This window comes from Eleutherodactylus coqui, chromosome 1 (genome assembly GCF_035609145.1).
Source record: "Eleutherodactylus coqui strain aEleCoq1 chromosome 1, aEleCoq1.hap1, whole genome shotgun sequence".
Lineage (NCBI taxonomy): Eukaryota > Metazoa > Chordata > Amphibia > Anura > Eleutherodactylidae > Eleutherodactylus > Eleutherodactylus coqui.
In genome coordinates this window covers 163693798-163718618 of record NC_089837.1, presented here as the reverse complement: position 1 = coordinate 163718618, position 24821 = coordinate 163693798, and the positions used below count along the sequence as shown (strand labels likewise).

Here is a 24821-nt window from a genome sequence, read left to right as displayed (position 1 = left end):
TTATCTAAATTACTAATAGCAACAATTTTTGTTTTTCATCTCTCCAAAAACTGCTTCTCCCTTTGGCTTCACAGCTGCGGAGGCGTCTACTTATGTGAGGGTTCAAAAAGGACCTAATCTAAAAACTGCTGGATACATTTGGTGTTACACTAGATATTAATAAATATTGTGTTCCTGATAGACCTCTCCCTTCCTTGTGCTTTTCACCCCATGATATCTATCATGCAGCTGCAAGGATTGGTATTGTTGCTTATAAAGTAATCTGGCATGAACGGGTCTGTAAATAGGTGGAAGGATAGGGTTAAAAACCAAGTCCTGAATGTACAATAATTGCATTATGTCAGCCTTCTGCCAGGATGAGTCAGCGATTCCGGAGGCCCAGCCCACTTCCTTGTTGTTCAGTGTTTCGCAGTGAGTCACAGCCTCGGTCACCTTCCATGTGATAACTGGGGCTGCTGCGCTGTACATTGGCTGTCTGCCTCGCCTTCGGATCCAGTAGCTGCTCTCCTGTGTGAAGGTTCCCCATGGCTACAGTCTTCTCATTGGCGTAGTGCCTTTCTCCCATTTGTCTGCCAGCAGAGCGTTGCTGCCTGATTGGTTGGCGTTACTTGCTGTTACTTCCTCCTAGAAAGTGTACACTTAGCAGATGTGAAGGCATGCGTCTGGGCGGCTGTGGAGGAGGCACTTCTATGTCTGACTAGTACTTCATTATTAGGAGAGCCTTTTACAAAACTCCTAATGCTAACTAATCTATGCGGACAGCTAGCTCCTGGCCTTTGGCAATTACGCTTTACAAACCTAAATACCCAATGAGCAAGCCCATAAAATCAGTGTTTGTGTTTGATAAAAATGACTACAGAAACAAACCCGTAGGCAAGATAAGCCCATTGTATTGGTTGTAGAGAATTCTTTACTGAATACTTCTGTACATAATAATATAACACTGCTGCATAATGTAGCAAGAAATACTGTTTCTTTCACATCTGCGGGACTAGCCCCCAGATTAAGGATATCAAGAACTACTTCCTGTACTAATTTGTGTTGCTGCTGCTAACAACTTCACATATATGTAAGTTGGACATATCGCTGCGATCAGTGTGCCCTTTAGTACTTTATACTACAACATAAGGGCTCCCACCCACTAGCGTTTTTTTCACTGCGAAATTCGCACGTTTTTTTTTTCTACAGGGGGTCTATGGGACTTGTAAAGCTAAAATCGCGATCGCGCAAAATCGCGATTTACCGCGAAATCGCGATTTTGCGCAATCGCGATTTTAGCTTTACAACTCCCATAGCCTAAAGACCCCTGCAGGAAAAAAAAAAAACGCTGCGAATTTCGCAGTAAAAAAAACGCTAGTGGGTGGGAGCCCTAAAGGTGATGACAGATTCCCTTTCACATGCCTGGGTATTGTGCCTGTACCTATCAATATGCACAGGCATCTATTAGGGCATACTATATTTGTTACGTCCTGAACTGTTTCCATAGTGATTACGAGGGGCTTTCTCCTTTTATACAGTGTAGTGTTTGGTAACACACAGCACACAACTGTCCAAGACCCTAGCAGTTAACCCCCTCTGTGCTGTGATCAAACACCCTTTTGGAAAAATAGTCACTTTGTAGCTGATCAGACATGAAAACCTGTAAGGCCTCCCTTACATCAGCGTTTTTGCATAGCATTTACCGCTGCCTTTTAAATTCTGCGCTAAACGCTGTACAACGCTCCCATTCATTTCAATAAGGGGCTGCTCACTCAAGCGTCAAAACGCGGCGTCTTCAGTGCTGCACTTTGAAAGCGATGAATGTTTTATCTTTGGCCATTTTCAGCTGTGCCTCACCCATTGAAATGAATGAGCAGTGGTTTCAGAGCTGCTGAAAACGTCACACAACTTGGTACCATGTTTTTGACAGCGCTAAACGCAAGCGCTAACTACACTACCTAGAGGGGGGGGGAATACTCGCGTAGCTGGCGCCGTCTGGTCCATGCCGCTGCTCTTCAGAGCCCCGGGCAGGCTTCCGGGCACTTGTCATCACCGACAGAGCATCTTTTGCTAGTGATGGGGTTTGAGGACCCCGCCTCCAGCAAGACATAGCTCTGATTGGCTGAGCCAGCACTGCATGCACCAGTCACAGCCATGAATGGCTGTGATCGGTGCATCCAGCACTGGCTGTGATTGACTGGCTGAGCCAGCTGGCTCAATCAGAGCAATCTCTTGCTGGAGGCGGGGTCTGTCGGCGCTGACAAGTGCCCGGAGCTCTGGAGAGCAGTGGCAGGGACCCAGACGGCGCCAACTAGGCAAGTATTGTTTTTGGTTTTTTTTCCCCGTGTGAGGGAGGCTTCAGGCTTTCATCACACCGTTTCTTTGTGACAGTCTTGGCACAGATCATTTCTGTCCGAGTAAAAAATCTTTGTCCTTGGCAGTTAAACATGGCAGTTCGACAGGGCAGGAGACAGGTAAGCTACATGACCTGCTTAAGCAAACCTCATTTCTACACCATTACTATTACTGTAGCTTTTTTTTTTATTTTGGCTTTCTACTTAAACTAAACTAACAAGCAGTGTTCACCCTCAGTGTGCTTTATCCCAGTCAGCCCCCTGGCTCCCTCGCCCATGCACAGCTCATAGGCACTCTTCACTTAACCCTTCACAAACCATCTGATTTCACAGTGCAACACAAGTCGCTCCTACAAATCTCTCAACCATCTGCTCACCCTCTGTATCTTACTGCTACTAACCCAGGCCCACCTTGTTTTTCTATTACAGCTGCTTACTTGCCCCACTAACAAACCCCACAAATATGGTGGTTATTCCTTGTATACATCCCCCTGTCTCCTTTAGTGCGCTCTGGAATGGTCAGTGTGCAATAAACTCCCCACCATTCACAATGGCATCACTACAAAAACTCTTAACTTGCGTGCTGTCACAGAAACATAGATTCAAGAGTTTGACACCACTTCCATTGCTGATCTTATTATGATGGGCTGCACTTTCCCCATAGCCCCAGACCTGAGAACAGGTGTGGCGGTCTTTCTTCACAATGCACTTTCAATGTCATTTCCACAACGTACCCTCTCATTCTCCTCTTGAGATACATACTCTTACACTCTTCTATCCACTGTCCATGCAAGTGGTGACTATCTGCTGCCCTCCTCGCCTTTTTCTAAATCTGCTTTCTGCTTGGCTTCTCCACTTCTTATCATCTGAAATTCCATTTTGGGTGATTTTAACATCCCTCTTGGGGACACTGTCTCCGTTTGCCTCTCAGCTTGTATCATTAACTTCCATCCTAGGCCTTTCACAACTGCTTCTCCCATGTAGAAACACGGAAATATGCGTAACCCGTTCCCTCGTCTCTGTGTGCCCGCGCCCTCTCTCGCTCGACCACAACTTCCTTTCTTTTGCCATCAAGTATTGTTGCCTTTCTAAGGACACTCCTATGTGTCGCACACAGAAATCTTCAGCCTGTTAACACTTGGCAATTTATGGACTTGTTACAGTCATTGTTGTCCCTAATATCTTCCTTCTCTTCTCCCAACCTATCTGCCGAACACTGTAATATAATTCTAAAAAGTGCCCTGGAAGAAGTTGTACCCGGAACACAGCAACTCTGGGCAACAGTGTTCTGGTGTGCTAAATACCGGTGGAGAAAATCGGGCATCTGCAGACTTCCTCCACTACAACTTCATGCTTAAAACTTAAAATGTTGCCCCTTAACATGCCAAACAAGCCTATTTCACCCCTCACTACCCAATAATGCAAAACAACTCAGATTCTTTTGCCTCCCTCCTTGACCCTAAAGTGCAGCCACCTGTGATGGATATCTATGTGGAAGATCTGGCTGCTGGCATCCAAGAGAAAATTCAAAACATCCCAAGTAGCTTTGATCCCCTTCTCTCCCGCACCTCCCGTAATTCACTTTTGGCATTCGATCCAACAACCCAAGTCGTTGGCTCCAGGCTCTCCCCTTCTTCTCACACTACTAACTGCATTACAGGTGTTAACAAATATGGTTGTCTTATAGAAACCTTGGGCCCCGTTCAGGTGGGTGTGTTTGGTCAGTACTGTGCATCAATATATGTATGCCAGAAATGGAACCTTCAGAAAAAAAAGTAGAATGGAAAAGTTTTTGGATCTGCTCTTGTTTTTGGCTTAAAAATACTGCTCCAAAACCCTGACAAATACTGCTGTCTGAATGGTACCTAAGGCGGAGTGATGCATCAATATTGAATAGAACGCATAAGGCTTATTTTTAGATTTCTGATGCGAAGGTTGCATCTGACAGTAATTCTCATTGGGATTAGCTACATAATGGAAGAATCATTTTGTACAGTGTTTTATTATGATGAAGTGCCACTAAAGTGCACTTAAAGCATGTGGAGGATGGTTATGACCTCTATTTATAGTCTTCCTTTCTTTTCCGGAATCTTATGTATACTGTAGATGGTCGTTTTCCTTTTTTATGCTTGTCTTCAGTTAATGTACATAAATTACCATTCGTGATCTTGCAAATTTGCTTTTCTCGCATTTCAACTATGGTTTGTGTCTTTTGATATGGTCTTTTGTGCAAGTGCAAATACAGTGTGTGCTGTTTCCTCCACCACCACCCCTCTGTGATCTCCACATTCATCAACAGCGCTCACACCATGTTTTTACTTCCTGCCCTTAGGTACAGGATAAAAACAACCGATAGCTGTAAATGCATTGATGCAAATGGTAGGGTATTTAAATCTAGACTATTTGCATATGTTAATTTTTTTTTTCTTCTGCATTAAACTTTTCTGATAACTGTACCCACAACAATTTGTAGCTACATCCAACCATATGAACTTGTTAGGAAAGAAACTGGGATGCCTGCAGAATACGCAGAGCTTGTAACCATGTATACTGTGTACTTCCTAGAGCCAATAATTACACTTTGACTTTAGTGATGATAATGATAGGGTTGAAAGAAGATGCAGGTTCATAAAGTCAAACCCTACTGATACAATGGAAGGTGAAAATACCCAAGAGCATGATTCCCCCCCCCCCCCCCCCAGCCAAATGTGCTTCATCTTTTCACAATTCCCCCCTCCCTGCTGAACAGCAAAGTTAAGCTTAATTAACAGACCTAAACAAAAGGTGAAGGCACCTTCATGAGATCCTATGTCTTCCCCACACAGTTCTGTTTCCGATTGGTGTGCCAGGGCTATTCAGAGTAATTGACATGAGCTGATAAATCGTTCAGTGTAAATGCATGTCCTGACTGAACAATGGATGAGAATTTGTTGGCATCTCCTTGGTCATTCAGTTTCTAGATATAGAAATCCGAATGACAGATTGGTCTGTGTAAATGGGCAGTCATTATTTTATGACTTCGTCGTTCATTAAGCTATTAAACCTAAGAAAATTCAACAATGAGTGTTGAATCCGAAACGCAGATTCTGACTGGGCCTGAGCAGCAAACGCATGTCGTAACCAAAGGAACTAGAATAAATGACTATGGAGAATATCCTAAAATCTCTAAATTGTTCCAAAACCCCCCCAAAAAAACCTGAAGTATGTATCTTCCAAATAGATTACCCCTATCCTCTCCCATGGTGAAAATCATTCCAACTAAGAGAAAAAAAAAATTCTAGCAGTTTGTGCTTCCTCCAGAGGGGGGAAGGTGGGTGTATATAGTAAATCTATATATTTGCAATACCTGCTTAAATTTATTCTATAATTTAATTATTAAAAATATTTTTCAGATATAATCCTTTTTTAATCCCTGGGTTTTGAGCAATAATCGTTGTCTAAATGGGCCTTTATTGATCTGTTCACATCCCTAGTATACAACAACAGATCATCTGCATATAGTGAGATACGTTCCTCAATTTCTCCATACTGCAATCCAACTATATGGGTTGATTGCCTGCTCAAACCAGCCAGGGACTCGATTGCCAAGGCAAAGAGAAGAGGGGACTGGGGACACTCCTGCCTTGTTCCCCTCTCTAACAGCATCCGTCCAGAAATGTGACCCTTTACCCTCACTCTTGCCCCTGGCATTGAATAGAACAGTTTAACCCATGCTACAAATTTCTCACCAACACCCATCCTATGAAGAACAGCCCACAGATAGCTCCACTGGAGACTGCCAAAAGCTTTGGCAGCATCGAGTGGAAAAACAGCCCTGCTCCCACAAACTCGATGATCCGCCTGAAGATTCAGGTATAACCTCCTAAAATTAATAGCAGTTGATTTGTTTGGCATAAAGCTGGACTGATCTTTGAGTATTATATGAGTCATTACTAGAAGTAATCTGTTGGCAAGTAGTGTACCTTCACCAAGATTTTAACATCAGTGGTCAACAGAGATATTGGATAATTGGAGTTAGACAAAGTTTCCGGGATAAGGAATTAGGCCTTATTCACACGGACTACAAAATCCCGTGTGAAATGCATGTATGTGTGTAGTCCATGGTTTCCAATGGGTTCATTCACAGGAGAGGTTTTGTAGCCTGAAAGAACCCATTGGAAACTATGGGCTTCACATAGATGAGTTTTTGAAGTGCTACAAAGTAGCACGATTGTGTAGCCCGTATGAATAATCTTAGCATCTCTCATTCTTCATGTTATGATTCATGAAACGCTGTCAATAAATGTTGCAGAAGCATATCCTGGTAGCACTTGAATTCATTTGGAAGACCATACAACACAGGTGACTTCATTAAGAAGTGCTGCACCCCTTAACTCATTAAGTGTCTAAGGAGCTTCTAACATCGCTCTCTGCTCATGAGCCAAAGTTGGCAATTGCACCAAATGTTCACAAAGATCTTCACAATCCACATTTAAGTTAAAGGCATACAGATTTTTAAAATAGAAGAAAAATGTCTCCAAAATTTAATCCTCCTTGATAATGCTGCCATATAAAAAAAAGTGACCCCACCCCGTCCCACCTGCTTTTCCTTCCTCAGATCTTCCAAACGATGCTTATTTTTTACAAAGCCTCTCAGATGATCCACAAGTTGAGACTGCCGCTTTCCAATTAATTTCCGTCTGATTAATGGGGAAATTTTTATACGCTTGCTCTGCATCTAAACCTAGTCACTGAAGGACCCTAATTAGTTCCTTAGATTTAGACTGGGGATAGGGCATCAATAGTTGATCGGGTGGGGTCCGTCGCTTGGGACCCTGACTAATCAGCTGAGCGGTTGCATGCTGTCAACGCTGCAAATACAGAGATTGGAGTGGAAGCAGTGGAAATCTCTGCTCCGACCTCTGTGTAGTGGCCGCCGCTTGTAACTGCAGGCACAGCTCGTGTTGATCTCAATGAGAGCAGTCTTTTATATAGAGGTGACCAAATTTGAACACAGTATTTCCTGTGTGGTTTTTGCCATTAGCATCTATGCTTCTCCTGCATTGAATGATTCTATTTGCCTTGGCAGCAGCTGCCTGACACTGGTTGCTAAAGTTAAGTTTACTGTCCACCAGTAACCCCAAGTCTTTCAGTGCCAGTTTTACCCAGTGTGTTGGTCTTAGTTACATGGCTGAGAGTAAGTTGCGCCCAAGACTTCCTGCCACAACTTGCATGTCATAGCACATGGCCACCCTGTCGGTATGTTGTGCAATGCCTGGGACACCGCGCATCACATGTCCCATTCTCTTGCAAAATGCACATGAACATAGCACATTCAGCGATTTTAGTTTTTTTTAAATCTCACATTATCTGACAAGTGAAAAACCTCTTGTAAATCAGATCATTTGAAAATGAGTTAGTGAAATGCCTAATTTCTCTGCGTCTCGCACATTGCCTGTGTATATACAGCCTTAGTATTTCATGTATTTGTACATTGGCATTTATCCACATTAAACTTCATTTACCATTTATTTTCCCAAATCTTCCCCAAATCCCTCTAATATTATCCTCTTCAGTGCTGATTACAGCGCTTATCATCATCCTCAGATAGTGAAATTCTACTCTGTATGTCATCTACAAGGTCTTCCATAGACCTATTACAAATCGGAGGACCCAGTACGGACCCCTATGGTAACCCATTGACTTCTGTGACCCAATATGAGGATTTACTATTAACCCTTTCCAATCCAATGTCGGGCCTGCCCCGACATCATCATTTCCCTCGCCAGCTCCGATGTCGGGGCAGGCCCCACACTGCAGTGCAGGAGTGCATCTGCACCTGATCATCAGACACATCGGGTGCAGATACACTCCTGCACTGGTCCTCATCAAGGACCCCGGAGGAGAAGGCAGTAAGGGTTTTTAACCTTTTCTGCCTTCTCCTTTACACATTACATAGCGCTCAATTAGTGCTATGTAATGCACTGAGATTCCGGCTGGCAATCATGTGACCGCGGATGTCACCTGACCCCCAGCTGTCACATGAACGCCGAGCCGGGAGCCTGAAGGGAGAATGCGGAAGTATTACTTCCGCATTCTGCCCGGCGATCATGTGACTGCTGTGTGCCACCTGACCCCCGGCTGTCACGTGATTGCCGAGCTGGGAGGCTGAAGGGAGAATGCGGAAGTATTACTTCCGTATTTCCCCCACGGTGTAGTGAGCACCTGCACCCTCCTGAACTCTGTCAGATCAGGAGGGTGAAGGGAAAATTTATTTTTACTCATCCATTCTTCCCAGCTCCAATTTATTTGGAGCTGGGGAGAATGTATGAGAAAAAATAAATGGATTGGAAAGGGTTAAAAGCCACTGAGGATACCGTCATAAGGTGCTTTTACACGTAACTAATATTGTTCAAAATAATCGTTGGATCGTTCAAATTTAAATGATCGTTCAGTGTAACACCATTCAGCAATGAATGAGAACTATCGTTCATAGTTCATTTCATGCAAGCATGAACATCGTTGGCCCGTTCGCTGATTGTTCAATCTGAACACCGATCATTCAGCTCACTGCATCAGCAAATGAGAACTGAACGATCCTGAGCAAGAAAATAAATTATTTTTTTTAAACTGTTCAAGCGAACATGGAAACTGTGACATAATTTGCTTGTTCGCTCAGGCGAACGACCACGCTCAATTTATCTGTGGATCCCGCAGCGACGGAAGCCGTCCGATCCGCGGCATGCCCACAGCTAACACTGCGGATGTGCAGCGCATCTGTGGGAAAGCAGGACATTTAGGCCTCCTTCCCACGAACGGATTTACGCCGCGTAAATCCGCGGCAAAAATCCGCTGCGTTGCCCCCTGCTATTAGGTTCTATTGAACCTAATAGCACAATGCTCACGATGCGGAATTCCACCGCGGAATTGCGCACCGTGAAATCTCCCGTTCTCACCCGCAGCATGTTCTATTTGCTGCGGGTGTACGCGCTGACGGCTTCCATTGCAGTCAATGGAAGCCGTCCGTTCACGCTATCTCCCGCTGCAACCAGCGGAAGATAGCGTGAAAAAACGCTTCCCCGCCTACCTCCGCGCGGCATATGACGCGGCCGGCGCGTCACGTGACGCAGTGGGCGTGTCACATGACGCGACGGCGGTGGGCGGGAAAGCGTCTTCACGCTATCTTCCGCTGGTAAGTATGGGGTCTCTGGGGGGCGCCGTGACGGGCTTCACTGCGGAATATTACGCGGCGGAGGAGACCCGCACTGCTTCTGGACAGGTGAGTAAATGTCTTTTTTGCCTCATCCGCTGCGGGATTCCACACGCAGAATCCGTGTATGCCCGTGGACGTAAGGCCTTACTGATATGCTGACAGAGGGAGCAACCTCCCTTTTTCTAACCAGTTCCATGCCACAGTCAGCACTGACCATAGCTACTAAAGGGCTAAGAAGCCGGGAGTGGTGTAGTCTCTCACAGTAGACTGGGATGTCTGCTATATAAAAAAGCCAGCATCTGCAAGTCATGGTGTGGGCACAGATTTGGTCTCTGCTTAGTGCTGTAATAGTATGACTGCCTGTGGGAACTGCATAATTCCCGCAACCTGCAACTACAGCGCAGGGCAGGAAGGGGATAAATGTAGGAGTAATTTTATTATGACCTTGATACAAATTGGCAGTAATAAGCTGCTAGTCTTTGCTGATAACTGTGTTGTACTTTGTTACTGTGATTGTGGCTATAATCTGTTACGTGCCATGGAAATAAATGTCAAGTTATAGCTGATATTAATGTCTACTCTGCAGGGTCATATTTAGTTAGTGCAATTTTAACTCTGCTTTATAATCTCAATGCGTCTTGCCACAATGTTGCATCAACTTTCTGTGAAAGCCATTTTAAATGATTTACACCTGTCTAATAAAGATTTCCAATTAGTTTGCTTTCTTACCTATGCCATTGTACTTGCTATTTGACTTGACGTGTTTTCCCTTTTCTTCGGAAATAGAAAATCTATATAAAAAGTGTTTAAAAAAAAATAAATTTTGCCAAGTAAAAACTAATTTCTGTTCTAAGAGTTGTCACTGGCTTTGGCAGTATTGTTTCTTAATGATATATATTTTCTTTCAAATGTTTAAAGAATGTGGGCTGCCTGGATGCCTTGGAGACTGCTGCACGAGCTGAAGGTCTTCCATTGGATGTTTCCATGCACTCAAACTTGCAGTTCCTGGGTGAAAACCAGCACAATGGCAAATACCACTATGGTTTACACTTGCTGAAACCTTTTCGGCTTACTTCCAAGTAAGTTTGTCATTTCACATGTCTGTTAACCCCTACAGTTACGTCCTGCAGGTTCGGGGTTTGTATATAGGAGGGGATTGCAGGTCGATCTCGCTCCATACAATGCGGGTGCCGGCTGTTTCTTACAGCTGACACCCGCCCGCAACAGCTCCAATAAGCCGTGCCGTTCATCGGAATTGTTAACCTTTCAAATGCTGCTGTCAGTTCTGTTAAAAATTAGTTGTGCCATGTATGCAGTCTTTGAACAACCATTTGAGGGTACATACTACTGTATGAGAGGTGAGTTTGGCTGCACAGGCACAGCACTTTACATTTTGCAGCATCTGTGTCTGGTACTGCATCTCAGTCCCATTGAGTTGCTTGGGATTGAGCTGTAGAGATTCGAAGTGCCAAGCAAAGCTGCTAGAAAATGTGCGGTGCTATGCCTGCTAAACCATGAAGAGATTGGTGGCAGTCGACTCCTACCAATATGACATTGATGACCTATCCTAAGGTCATAAAGATAGACCATCAATATTTAATGTCACAGAAATCCCCTTTTAAGTCTTCAGTAGTTTTCTTTGTTGAAATGATTTGTAATGATGTTTTTGTTCTTTATAGACACCAGCACCCTGTGGATAATGCTGGATTGTTTTCCTTCATGACTTTCTCTTGGCTTACGCCTCTGGCACATAAAGCATACAAGAAAGGAGAATTGTTTTTTGAAGATATCTGGCCACTGTCCCGCCATGAGTCTTCTGATGTCAACAGCAGACGGTATGTTATTGTTTGTCAATGCTAATTTCCTATAAACATTTTTTTTTTCATCAGTTTTCTTGACTTTATGTAGAAAATGTGTTGGGTAACCTTAGTATTACAATCATAAAAGACTAAAGGCCCATTTAGACGGGATGAGTGTCAGGCAAACTCTACCCGACACTTGTCTATCCATATACAAGCTCCTGTGCTGCTGCTGCACGGGAGCTAGCATCGCTGACTCGCAGTGGGGAAGCTGGAGGAGATTTCTCTCCTCGCTCTTCCCCGCCCCTTTCCATTGCATTAACATAGCAGCCGTTCAGTACTGAATGGCTGCTGTTTACACTGAGCGATAATTATGCAGCATAACCGATGGGCGATCAGCTGACCGCTCAGTGTAAATAGCCGTTTAGTACTATGGCCGACACTCGTCCCGTCTAAATGGGCCTTAAGGTTATGAGTGTCTACGTTCAAATACAATTTTAAGTGCACTGCCAACTACTAAAATCCCTTAGGAAACCGTAGTATCTTTAGGAAAATCATGCAAACAATGGGGAACATACAATCTCCATGCAGTTGTTGACCTTGCTGGCACAGTGCTGTGTTCTGAGTGTGTGACTTGAGATTAGTTTCGGCTGCCGGCGCGGGTGACAGGTGAGTCGCGGGGGGGGGGGGGGGGGGGGGGGGGAGATCTCCCCGCCTGCCGCCGGCAGCCAAATCTTTCTTTCCGAGCGGGCAGGTACTCGCTAAGGGCAATGCTCGATCGAGTAATTGCCCTTAGCTAGTATGCTCGCTCATCTCTAGTCACTTGTATTTATGCTTGTCTATTTTAATTTTTGCAGTCCTTGAACAGCCATTCGAGGGTGCATATTGCTGTATGGGATGTAAGGGTGTTGAGCACTTAGAAGCACAGATCCTGGATCTAAATGTGCAGCTTGCAACATTGAGATCCATTGACACCATAGAAAGGAGTTTACTGCTCACTGAACAGACACTCACTGGGGCAGATGTGGCAGGGGGAGTGCAGGATGATCAGGCAGCTAGCTGTGTGACAAAAGGAGGGGTATAGGGAAAAGATTCAGGGAGGCTGGTCCTGAACTGGCACACCCCAACAGGTTTGCAAAGTTGGCAGATGAGGGGGATGCCGTTACAGGATTAGCACTGCTGCATGACATGCCTTCTGCTCCAGTAAGATGGGAAATAGCAGGGCAGGTTAGACAGGTCCTGGTATTGTCAGACTATTATTAGGGTTCGTCAAACAGTGTGTTGTCTTCCTGTCACTTAAGTTTGACACATTACGGTTGGGGTTGACAAATTACTGGGAGGGGCTGGTGAGGACCTAATGGTCATGGTACACATTGGCACCAATGACTATTAGAGGTAGGTGGAATGTCCTTATATCCTAGTTCCCTGAAATGGCTTCTAAGTGTAAGGCAAGGACCTCCAAAATAGTAACTTCTGAAATATTACCTGTGCCACACCAGAAAGGCAGCTGGAGATTAGGGAGGTAAAGAAGTGGCTCAATAGTTGGTATAGGAATGAGGGTTTGGGTGCCTGAAGAACAGGAAAAATTTGCTGTCGGCTACAGGTTCTACCCTGGGGATGGTCTGCATCTCAGTGGAGAAGATGCAGCTGTACTGGGGAACAAGATGGCTAGAAGGTAGAAGTGTTTGAACTAGGGCTAGGCAGAGAGGGGAAGATAGTATAGATAGGGATCTAGGACTGACTAATGACAAATGGAGTGGAGCAGGAGGAGGGGTTAGTACAGTTAGAACGAACAGAACAGAACAGTAGAGAAATATTTAATATAAAAACATCAAAAATCTCAACTGTATTTTGACTAATGCTTGAAGTCTGACTAATAAGGTTGAAGAACTGAAAATAATGTCTGAAGAAAACTGACATATTGGGAATAACTGAGACCTGTTTGGATGAAATCTGTGCCTGGGCAATTAATATTCAGGGTTTCAGTCTGTTCAGAAGGCATTGTGAAAACCAGAAAGTGGGAGGAGTTTATCTTTATCAGAAATCCTATTAAAGCCCACACTATGGAAAGATATATCTATAGGTTTATTATAGACCAAATATAACAGAAACCACTGAAAATGCATTACTGAGGCAAATACATAAAGCAGCAAATCACAATGAGGTAATTATTATGGGGAACTTTAACTATCCGGATATAAATTGGGAAATTAAAACCCGTTGATCTCATAGGTAACTTTCTGAAAATAACTTGAGACTATTTTTCTCAACTCATACAGGACCCAACTAGAGGGATGACCTTTTTGAACTGGACATTAACCAACATACCTGACCGAATCATGGGGGGGTGCAGGTTAGGGGGCACCTGGGAAATAGTGACCATAATATAATTAATTTTTACTTGTCTTTCAATGGGGAGTTTTTATTGAGGAGCTACAAAAAATACTAAACTTTAGGAAGACAAAATTTGATCGGCTTAGAGATGCCCTTAACCTTATTGATTTGGGGGAAAGCCCTTAAAAATAAAGAATAGGAGAAACCAGTGTAGCTCAATAAAGATGTTAGGGGGCAATAAGCAACAAAACAAAACCTTTAAACTGCTAGAACAAGAGAACAGCGAAGAAGCATTAAAAACCTATTCATTGCCAAAAAGAGTTAAACTAACCCTCTAACCCTAAACTGTTCTTCAGCTATATAAATTGTAGAAAGATTAATACTGGAAGTGTTGGTTCTTTAATAAGTAATGTAGGAAAAATGAGGTAATGAGGAGAATGCAAATCTATTAAATAGTTTTTGTCTCCAGTATATTCACAGAGGAAAATAAAATGCCAGATGAGATGCAGAGAGATAAAGTAAACTTTCCACTAAATGTCACCAGCTTAATCCACGAGAAACTGCAGAACCACCTTTAAAAAGATTAAAATAGACAAATCGCCTGGTCATGATGGCATCGCCCCTCCCCCCTCCAGGTTCTTAGTGAATTAAGTAATGTGATAAAAAGGTTGTTTCTTATATTTAAAGGGGTTGTCCCGCGGTAGCAAGTGGGGTTATACACTTCTGTATGGCCATATTAATGCACTTTGTAATATACATCGTGCATTAAATATGAGGCATACAGAAGTTATTCACTTACCTGCTCCGTTGCTGGCGTCCCCGTCGCCATGGTGCCGTCTAATTTGAGCGTCTAATCGCCCGATTAGACGCGCTTGCGCAGATGGGTCTTTTCCCTTCGGCTCGGTCCGGCAGCAGCTGCGTTATGGCCCCGCCCCCTTGTATGCGTCCGCGTAGCTCCGCCCTGTCACATGTGCCGATTCCAGCCGCCTGATTGGCTGGAATCGGCACATGTGACAGGGCGGAGCCAGAACGCTGCTCGTGCCGGACCGAGCCGGAGGGAAAAGACCCATCTGCGCAAGCGCGTCTAATCGGGCGATTAGACGGCACCATGACGACGGGGACGCCAGCAACGGAACAGGTAAGTGAATAACTTCTGTATGGCTCATATTTAATGCACGATGTATATTACAAAGTGCATTAATATGGCCATACAGAAGTGTATAACCCCACTTGCTATCGCGGGACAACCCCTTTAAAGGGGTTGTCCCGCGCCGAAACGGGGTTTTTTTTTTTTTCAACCCCCCCCCCCCCCCCCCCCCCCCCCCCCCGTTCGGCGCGAGACAACCCCGATGCAGGGACGTACAGAAAGCTCACCGGAGCGCTTACCTTAATCCCCGCGCTCCGGTGACTTCTATACTTACCTGTGAAGATGGCCGCCGGGATCCTCTGCCTCCGTGGACCGCAGCTCTTCTGTGCGGTCCATTGCCGATTCCAGCCTCCTGATTGGCTGGAATCGGCACGTGACGGGGCGGAGCTACACGGAGCCCCATAGAGAACAGGAGAAGACCTGGACTGCGCAAGCGCGGCTAATTTGGCCATCGGAGGGCGAAAATTAGTCGGCACCATGGAGACGAGGACGCCAGCAACGGAGCAGGTAAGTAAAAAACTTTTTATAACTTCTGTATGGCTCATAATTAATGCACAATGTATATTACAAAGTGCATTAATATGGCCATACAGAAGTGTATAGACCCACTTGCTGCCGCGGGACAACCCCTTTAAGTACTCTTAAATTTAAAAAAAAATAATTGACTTTTTTTTTTTTTTTTTAAATTTGGTTAGTTTTTTTTTTTACCCATTACTTAGGATGCCCTCCCGCTTTTTTTCTACTCCTGTCTCTGTAATGTTTAGCTTTTGAAATAGCCGAGCCCATGCCATAAGTTCTAGTTCGACCATCCAAAGGGCACTCGAACTTTGTTTCAATGCACTATTGTTGTTTACCATTCGTTTGTACAATTATATCTCATGTCATATACATTATTTGTTGGTAATTTAGTTCCCACCTATAACAATTCCTTGTCATTGTTCATTTATTCTCTTTTGTGCTATAATGAAAAGATATAACCACAATAAAAGGCCTTGAATAATACAGCTGTGTGATTTCTCTGTCCAGCAAGAGAGAACTATGGCTTCTCCAGGAGTGAGGGAGTTTAATAAAGTTAGTTTGAGATTCCAGCTCTATGTATTTGGCATCTAGATGAAGCACTTAGGTGTTAAATACAGGAAGAAACACCCAAACGCCATAGGTGCACAACAGGGTCTTTGTTTTTTTTTTATCTCATTACAAAAATATAAGCTGGCCCATGCATGTTATGGGAATAAATCATATTCCAGAAGATTTCACTGGTTTACTCCAAATTGGTTATAATGAGAAGCTTCATGCATGAATACATGTATTTGAACTCAGGGGTACTCCCCGTGAGCCCCCATACCCTTCTGGTTTATTGTAAGGAAGTACAATACAGTTATACTGAATATGACGCACCAATTACATGCATACCCTTCCCAACATCATAACTCATGATTGGCCTAGTATGTAATGATGCTGCTGATTAACATATGTTTACGCCCCAGGTGTATGCTGCTATGTGAACACGTAATTTCTAGGAAACGCAACTAGAATAGACTATCAATATCGCTGCCTGGACTAAGGAATCCAAGACATAGATAAGAAGTAGCCCCCCTTTTATGAGTGGAGGGCATCACAGGTGTTTCTCATGAGAAACACATCTCAGGACCTTGTAGAACTTGTGTAGGAGTGTATTTCAGGATACCAGCATAAGAATGAACCAATTAACCATTTCACTGCTAGCTATTTTCTATGAAGGTGTGTGTGTGTGTGTGTATATATGTGTGTGTATATATATGTGTATATGTATGTATATATTATTACTACAACAGCCTTCTTGTGGTGTTTATGGCATTTTTACCTTAGCAGCCTGCTACGTGTCAAAAATGTTTTCACGAACACTACTTGAGCATTTTACAGTAAAACACATTGTTTTTCCTTACAGACTTGAGAAACTGTGGTTTGAGGAGGTGAAGGAGCGAGGAGGAGACGAAGCCTCTCTTCGGAGTGTCGTGTGGATATTCTGTCGCACTAGGCTGATCATCTCCATCATGTGCCTGATGCTCACTCAGCTGGCTGGCTTCATTGGTCCAGTAAGTAGTTTCCACCCTGTTTCATGTGCCCAGAGGTAATATCTTTAGCCCTTTTTTTTATTTTTTATTTTTATTTTTTTCCCTCGGTGCGCTCTTTGCTCTACTACGGAGCTCTTTAGATTAGGCTCCTGGTTCATTTTTATTTTTTTACTCGGTGTAGTTTATAATTAGCCTTCGGCAAATACAGCAGATTTTAAAATGAATCGGCTTCTTTACGTTGTTTTATTGATAAATCAACAGCGTTGGCTTTTGCCATTCACTAATAGGTTATTGCTCTGTAGGAGTGCTGTCTTGCTTACAATATAAGTCCCAAGTAAGCAAGCATAACCTCTATTAAACCCTCAGTGGGTGCCGTAAGCCTTAGATGATCCCACAGCGGTTGTATGTGCATGTATTGAGCAAGCTATAGTATCCTATACTTTCCATTGCAACTTACTGCTAATTTTTCTCAAGGTGTTTAGCAATTTCACTGCTTTTAGTACTAATTTTCAGTGTGCTGTGTAAAGATGAAGGTGCTATATATGGGTAAGTACTTATGGGGCACTGTATAAAAAAATTTGTTTTAATTTTTTTTCTTTGGTGAACTTTTACTGCCTATCCTTGATCTGTTAGCAACTGGTTCTATTTTTCACGAGAATGCAATGGTTTTGAGAACGTTGAGTCTAAAGGTGTAGGTGTAATGTTATTCATAGAGTGCTTGAAACTTAACAAAACAAACTTCGTTAAGAAGAGCTTCTGTCATTGTTACACTATATAGGTAATGGGGGCTCCCAGATAAATTACATAAGGGGCTTCATTTTTGGGCCTTTGCAAGAGATTATTAAGCTTGATAGAGGGCCGAGCTGATGTAACTTTTTCGTCTTAGTCCCATAGTCGTTAGATCAAGGTCAGAAGGCTTAATGCATTTTGTTGAATCTTTGATGGATTTCGTACTGTGTTCATTTTATGGCATGGTTTTCGGTAACTTCTCTTAAATCCAAGCCATGATGGGACCTAGTAACTGTTCTAGTCAGTAGGAGCTGTTGTGTATGGACTGTTGATTTAACAAGAAGCGTCCATATCTAAAGTGTTACATTTTTAACCTTTTCTTGGCAGATTTTATTTAGTCTTCTCTTTTTATGGTCTCATTTGGAGTCATAAGATTCTCTTCCTGTTAAAACACTTTGGCACAAGGTAAAATATTTCTAATCTTGGTTGGTTTATAGACCATACTGGATACCAATAATGTAGACCATTTAGGGAACTGGAAGGTATCTTATGTATTTCCAAATGACCCCATTGTATATTTGAGCGTTAGATAAATATTCGTTTGTACTGCAAGAGTACATTGGTTTGGTTTTACATGTTTTGTCTCTTTAATCCAGCCTCTCCTGTATGCCATGTGAGACGCTGGACTAATGTTGGGGTGGGAGAGGGATCATTACTAACGTAACCTCTGTAGTGGAACCAATGACAGAAGCTATTCTTTAGAATTTCCAGGGTGGCAGTTCTGCGGCCAGATTCAGCCAGGCAAGCTGGGCAGAAACACACGCAGTGCAAGATTAAGGTAAGGTCTTATTTATTCCACGGGAATGCTTACAACCACAAGAAGCTTAAGCCTATGGTAACATTAATCTGCGAGATTCTCCCATTAACTCTTAACAGTGCTTTCATTATTTGCTTCCCATTCTACATTTTTTTTTCTTTTGTCTTTTTATTATTTTTTTTCCCCACCTGGTAAATAAGTTGTTAATCGTGAATGATGAGAATTTCTTTTTATTAGCCCTTTTGTCCTTGGATACAGAAAATACTGCTTTTTCTTGAGTCTTTGCTTGGCGTCTGGAGGTGCAAACACCTCCTACAGTGCCCTCCGCAAGACTCTCCAGAAGCAGGTCTTCAGTTATCTTGCCGTTTCTGTGTTTTTATTTTTTTTTTTATTATTTTTTTTTCTTATATGTATCTAGTGTCTTAAAAGTAGATTGCTTCATCCTTCAGTGCCAAAATTTTACACAAGCAGGTACCCCAGTGTTCCTTTTCCAAACAAGCCGCTTTATGTGCAGTCTCTCCGCCTTTCCAAGTACTGCCTTTCCCTAATACAATTATGAGCTGAAAGTTAACCCCAACGGGGCTGATTTGGGGAAACCTCAAGGACATGGACTCATCGGACTTATAATAACAGGAAAGGCAGGCTGGGTAATGCGTAACCTCAGGTTCCTTCATAACTACCGATGGCATACACCCTGAAAGCTTCTCATAATCTGTGCCAGCCACATGCCAACTGATTGATTGATTTGGCTCAGCTTGAAAGACTGTTGTACAAGGACTAGAAGAGACTCAAAAGATTACAGCCATCCGATTGCCGTTCTGATCTTTTGTTGAATCCTTGTGTATCATCTTGATAAAATTCCTTTTTGTCATCTTGGCAAGTAATGATTGGATACAGCTCAAGAAAATGATGAATAGGAGGTTTTTTTTTTTCCGTTAAACTTCTTTCCAGAACTAGTTGGAATGAATTGGCAGAATGTTTGAGTAATGTATATTTCCCACTTGCTCTCTTATTTCTGAATTGTATGTGATTCTGTTATTACAGAAGTGCTTGTTGGACTCTGTTTGGTGAAATACAACCCCGCTCCCCTTAATAAAATTTTGTTTTCCCCCCAAGTTCATAGTTTTTTATCCATAATAGTTAATTGTTCACTTGTTGGCAATATAGCTTTGAAGTAGTGTAAATTAATGGATTCATTTAGTGAGAAAGAAAATGACAAATAGGAAAGATCATTATGAAAGAGCCGGCTGGAATATGAACCATTCAGAGCTTTTGCTATAGTGGAAGACTTTACTGGTTGCCTGGGTAAGCGTAAAATGTCCAGAGTACAATTGACTTGTATTGTTTTAATTTGCTTGTGTGTGTGTGTTTTTCCCTATAATAATAAACTGCTGATATTTATTTTCAGGAATTTATTGCCAAAATGTCCTTCTCTTCCCCGTACAACTGTAGGTACAATTGTTCCTTTTTATCCAATGCGCACGTTGAAAAGAAATTAAGTATTTGCATTAAGTTTTGTTTTTTTTACCATTTTGTTTTTTATTTTCCTTTTTTAATGCCTCTGTTTTCTGTTAAACTAGTTTTATATGGATATTGTACTGTTGATGAAGTTTTATGATAAGTTAGAATGCTTTGAGTCCTGTCACAGCTCTGCCATTATCTCTATGAAGGCGTATGTGTAACTAAAAATTGCATTCTATCTGTTTTTCTATACCTGCTATCCATTGTCTCTTAAGCGTTACACACTTGCCTCCAACAAAGTATTGTTTTCCTGTTAGGTCTTTGGGAAACGACTGGTAGTATTCTAACTTGGCATAAAGCATGGTAAACTTGTTGTAAAAAAGTGTACAAGACTCCTCATGCCGCTTTGCCTCTCTCCCCATAGGCGTTCGTAGTGAAAAGCCTCTTGGAATATACCCAGCAGAGTGGTACGGACCTCTCATACAGCTTGTTGTTAGTGTTTATGCTACTCATGACAGAGATTGTCAGATCTTGGTCCCTGGCACTCACATGGGCTTTAAATTATCGAACTGGTTCCCGTCTTCGAGGAGCAATTCTTACCATAGCCTTCAAGAAGATTCTTAAGCTGAAGAACATAAAAGAAAAATCACTGGGAGAGGTTTGTATCTAGCTTAGTTTAATTGCTTTATTTTTCTTTTTTTCCGTGTATGTTCTACTGGCAAGTTAAGAATTAAATGAGTTGTGCGATGTTTGCAATTCTCTCTCAGCTTCAGGGCTTTTCACCAGCACACACAATCCTCTCGCACCACTAAAGTAACGCAACTTCTTGTTCCTGCTGTCCAGACACCACCTCTTCTCAGGAAACAGTGCCTTCCTCTCTAAGTTAAAGTTGGACAGCCCTCTGGCTCCCTGTTGTGATAACTGTAGGTCACACAAGGACAGCCTTATCTGGCATGATAACAGCATTTTCTATAACAGTCGTGTTAATTGGCCTTGCTGATGAGAAGGCGTATAAAAATATTAGGAATAGACTCTCGATGGTTGGCTGCAGTTTGAAAAAATTTCAGTTTTTGTCATGGAACTGATATACTGTGTGAAATGTTGACTTACAAAGGCAAGCTTCTCAGCTGTGGCATTGGGGGATGCAGTGAAGACCTCAGGTATATCTCTTGCCACTATGAGGTGGACACTAAGCAAAAGAATCAACTCCTATTAACAGCTTTAGCCCTCCTGTAGACACTTTGGTCCCTGCAAGCTGTCCCCATCTCTTCTGGTTGGCACCAGCCTCATGGAGAAATATAGGGGTGGCGTAGCGTGGTTCCACTTCCTGTGCCTGCGCTCCTTCGGTCATTTTACTTTTACAGCCTGCCCTCATTACATCATCGGAGAGGCGGTTGCCTTCACTTTTGTCTGGCAATGTGCTCGCCACTGGTAGGCAATTGTCTGTGGCCACCACACTACTTCCATGAGTGGGACTTCTGTTGCTGGCCACAGGACTCCTCTCCGTTTTCCTACGCCTCTCCAACATCCCGGACCCTGTTTTCTCTGCGGCTCCACAGCTCACTGGGACCTCCTGGACCCAATTAAGACATTGTCCTAGGCAGCTTCTCAACATCCTAACCCACCTGTAGCGTCTCAGCCTGCTTCTGTCACAGTACGTACACACAGCAGTTAATCGTTTTCCCTCTTTTTTTCTTTTTGCACAATGTCTGATTCTAGGGGAGAATCCAGTAAATGGAGTATACAGCCATTGTGACGCACTTTGCATGCTCCCATTGTCGCACCAAATGTCTTATGTAGTCAGCAGGAGGGACTTGAACACAAATGGGCATGATCCCTCTCTGTGGAGATTTTGGACATTACGAAAGCCTCCTGGTCTATTGTGGAGATGCTAGGCAAGACGTTGAGCCAGAACCCAACTGGAGGCTTTTACCCTGAGGAATTGTTCCTACCAGAAATTGCATGTGGCAGAACAAAGAAATGACAACTGTTTACAAGCTCGCACAGTCATACTCCGTTGTCTCCTTCCCTTGCCTTGGCTCTGCTCACAGCGTCCTACCCCATGACCCCCTCTAGGGACAGCTCCCACTCCGAGGGTGAAATAACAGATTCAGACTCCTCCTTAGATCAGGAACATTCATCCAAAGATTCTACGATGATAGACACCCTCATACAGGCGGATAAAAAGATCCTCACATGTGAAGGATCAAGATTCTTCTGCTTATGCAGTCTCCTTCTGACATCCAGAATGTTTGCAAAAGACAATCCCACTCATATGGAATTTGAGGATATAGTGTCCAATAAGTGGTCGATTCTTGATAGTTTCCTCACCCCTAAATACTGTAATGACCTAATGTATCAATTACCCGATGAATGTATTATAAAATGCTCTCTCTAATCGATGGATCCTCTTATTTCTCACCTTTCTAAACGCACTACCCTGCCTCTGGCACATGTGGCATCTTTCAAGAACAGTCATGATAAACAGCTGGAATTCTTCGCTTCGTCTTTGCCACATCCTGGATGATTATGGCCTCACCCAAATGGGCGAAACTGCACCGAGGCATATGCTATCTGGTGCTTTCCAGGAGGAGTTGGCTAATCTTGCTCCTCAGTTCTCTCAGGCAGGAAAGTTAATCTGCGAGTCATCTTTGGATGCCGCCAGGTTCATAGCTCGTTCCTTTGTGCTTTTTGTGGCAATTCACTGCACGATGTGGCTAAAATGTTGGTCTGCGGACACCACCTCTAAAAGGTCTTCAACCAACCTTCCCTTTACTGGATCCTGTCTCTTCATCAACTGGCTGGACAGAATTATTTCGGAAGCTACAGGTGGAAAAAGTTCCCATCTTTTACTAAATGGATCCACTCTGTAGTACAGTGGGAAGAATAAAACTAATTTTCGCTCCTCTGGTTGCTTCAGTCCTCAGTCGTGTCCGTCCTCCAAGATCACAAAAAGCATCCATCCTTCAAACCGAACCCTACCTGGTGTTTCTGCTTGCAAGCACCCATAGCCATCTTTGGCTAAATCCTCTGTATAAATAGCTCTGAAAACTCTCTCATTCGGTTCAGGTGCATCATCAATCGTCCAAAATCCAACCTGGCCCAATCATATCAGCGCACCTTTCTCTGCCTGTTCTACGACACAGTTCAGGGCAATGCACAACTCCCGAGGGACAAACTTGTACTCCTTCAACAATGAGTCCGCCTTCTGCAGTCATGAACTCCCCTTTCCATCCACTATGACAACAGGGTTCTGGGAGTTAATGGTAGCCGCGTTTGAGAAAGTTCCCCATACACAGTTCCACACACTCTCACTACGAGCCATCCTATCTAGTTGCAACAGGTCAAGCGAGTCCCTGAATCGGCCCTTGATCCTCTCTCATTCAGTCCATTGATCCCTACTTTAATGGCAGACATCACTCAACTTCTCCCAAGGGAAATCCTTTCTCCCACTCTAGCGGAAAGTGATCACCGCAGATGACAGTTTCTTACGACGTGGGGGATCCTTGGCAGCTTGACGGTGCAAGCATAGTGAACCAGTAGGGAATCGTCTCACTCCGAATCCTTTAATTCCATGGCTCTTCAATGGAGGGCTTTCCAATGATCCTCATGGTGCCAGACTGGCCACATCAACCTTGGTACGCTGATCTTGTATACAAACTGATTCAGCCGAGTGATTGCAGAAGGGGTATAGCTTGTAGGAGGAGTTGACTCTTTTGCTTAGTGTCCAACTTCTAGTGGCATAAGCTATACCTGTGGTCTTCTCTCTGTCCCCCAATCAATATCTGAGAAAAAGATTTTTCGGAGAGTAACAAAAGAAATACTGTTTTTTAGCTCCACTAATTTATGAAGCTAGAGCTACACCTACACTTTTTACCTCCTTAATGCACTGAATAGGTAAAAAATAAGCCAGCCTTCAAAATAACACTATTCAAGAGATTTGCTAGGTTCTTTTTTAATTGCTCCATGCTTGAATTTCTGAATGACTTTTTAAAAAGTACTTTTTTCTTCCATAGAGTAATACGAACATTTCTTGCAAATCACTTGTTAAGTTTTGATTTCCTTTACATTCCAATTGTAGGCATAGTCTAACAAATGGCAATTTCAGAATTTTTGTTGATTTTAATCATTAAGGTCAGGCTTTAATAGCTACTATGTTTCTAATCTTCAGCTCATAAACGTTTGCTCCAGTGATGGACAGCGAGTGTTTGAAGCTGCAGCTGTTGGCAGTCTGCTGGCAGGAGGGCCCATAGTTGCAGTACTGGGAATGGTGTACAACGTCTATGTAATAGGTCCCACTGGCTTTCTTGGCTCTGCTATCTTTATCCTATTTTATCCAGCTATGGTAAGTTATTTCATAGTTTTTTTTTTGTTTTTTTTTAACTCAATGTGTTTTTCGTTGCTTCATATGATGCTGCTTTTTATGGAGGGACCACATATAGTTTTATAGCCTAAATGATACAGAACTTTTAGTTTTTCCTGTTTCTGAAGATTCTACCTTTGCTTTGGTTGATTTAGCCACTTGATGACCTATGATATAACTGTGCTTTGGGTGTGTGTGTTGTGGGAGGTGGGGGGTTAGCCTGAGGCCTATTGAAGACTCCCAGGTAGGCAGTGTATTTTAGTCTACTATGCCTTGCCTGTTTTGACGATCAGAAACACAAGGTATTAAAAAATAGAATTAAAAAAAAGACCTTTTCCCAGTGTACATGTAAAAAAACAAGAAGAGCAAAGGCAAAAAAATTATTTGTATTGTCACATCTGTAAAAGTCTGAGCTATTAAAATATTGCATTTAACCTGCATAGCAAATGTCATTAACAGTAATACTTAATGCACGAACCGTGTCTTTTTGAGCACCCTGTAACCCAAATAAAATAAAAAGTAATCAAAAAAGGCCTATGTCCCCAAAAAATGGTATCGATAAACTAGTTTACCCTGCGAAAAACGAGTACTC

At 43.0% G+C, this 24821-nt stretch overlaps 1 protein-coding gene across 2 annotated transcripts in view; it reads left to right on the top strand.

Moving 5' to 3' along the window:
- Window positions 1–24821, top strand: part of ABCC5 (ATP binding cassette subfamily C member 5) — a 79210-nt gene that overhangs the window by 12908 nt on the left and 41481 nt on the right. The window contains exons 3-7 of one of the 2 annotated variants that reach the window (XM_066603031.1): window positions 10444–10604; window positions 11205–11360; window positions 16733–16880; window positions 20291–20524; window positions 24038–24211. In XM_066603031.1, coding sequence (XP_066459128.1) covers window positions 10444–10604; window positions 11205–11360; window positions 16733–16880; window positions 20291–20524; window positions 24038–24211 — 873 coding nt within the window. Of the gene's footprint in view, window positions 1–10443; window positions 10605–11204; window positions 11361–16732; window positions 16881–18350; window positions 19521–20290; window positions 20525–24037; window positions 24212–24821 lie in introns of those variants that run through there. The other variant, XM_066603040.1, reaches the window with a different exon arrangement.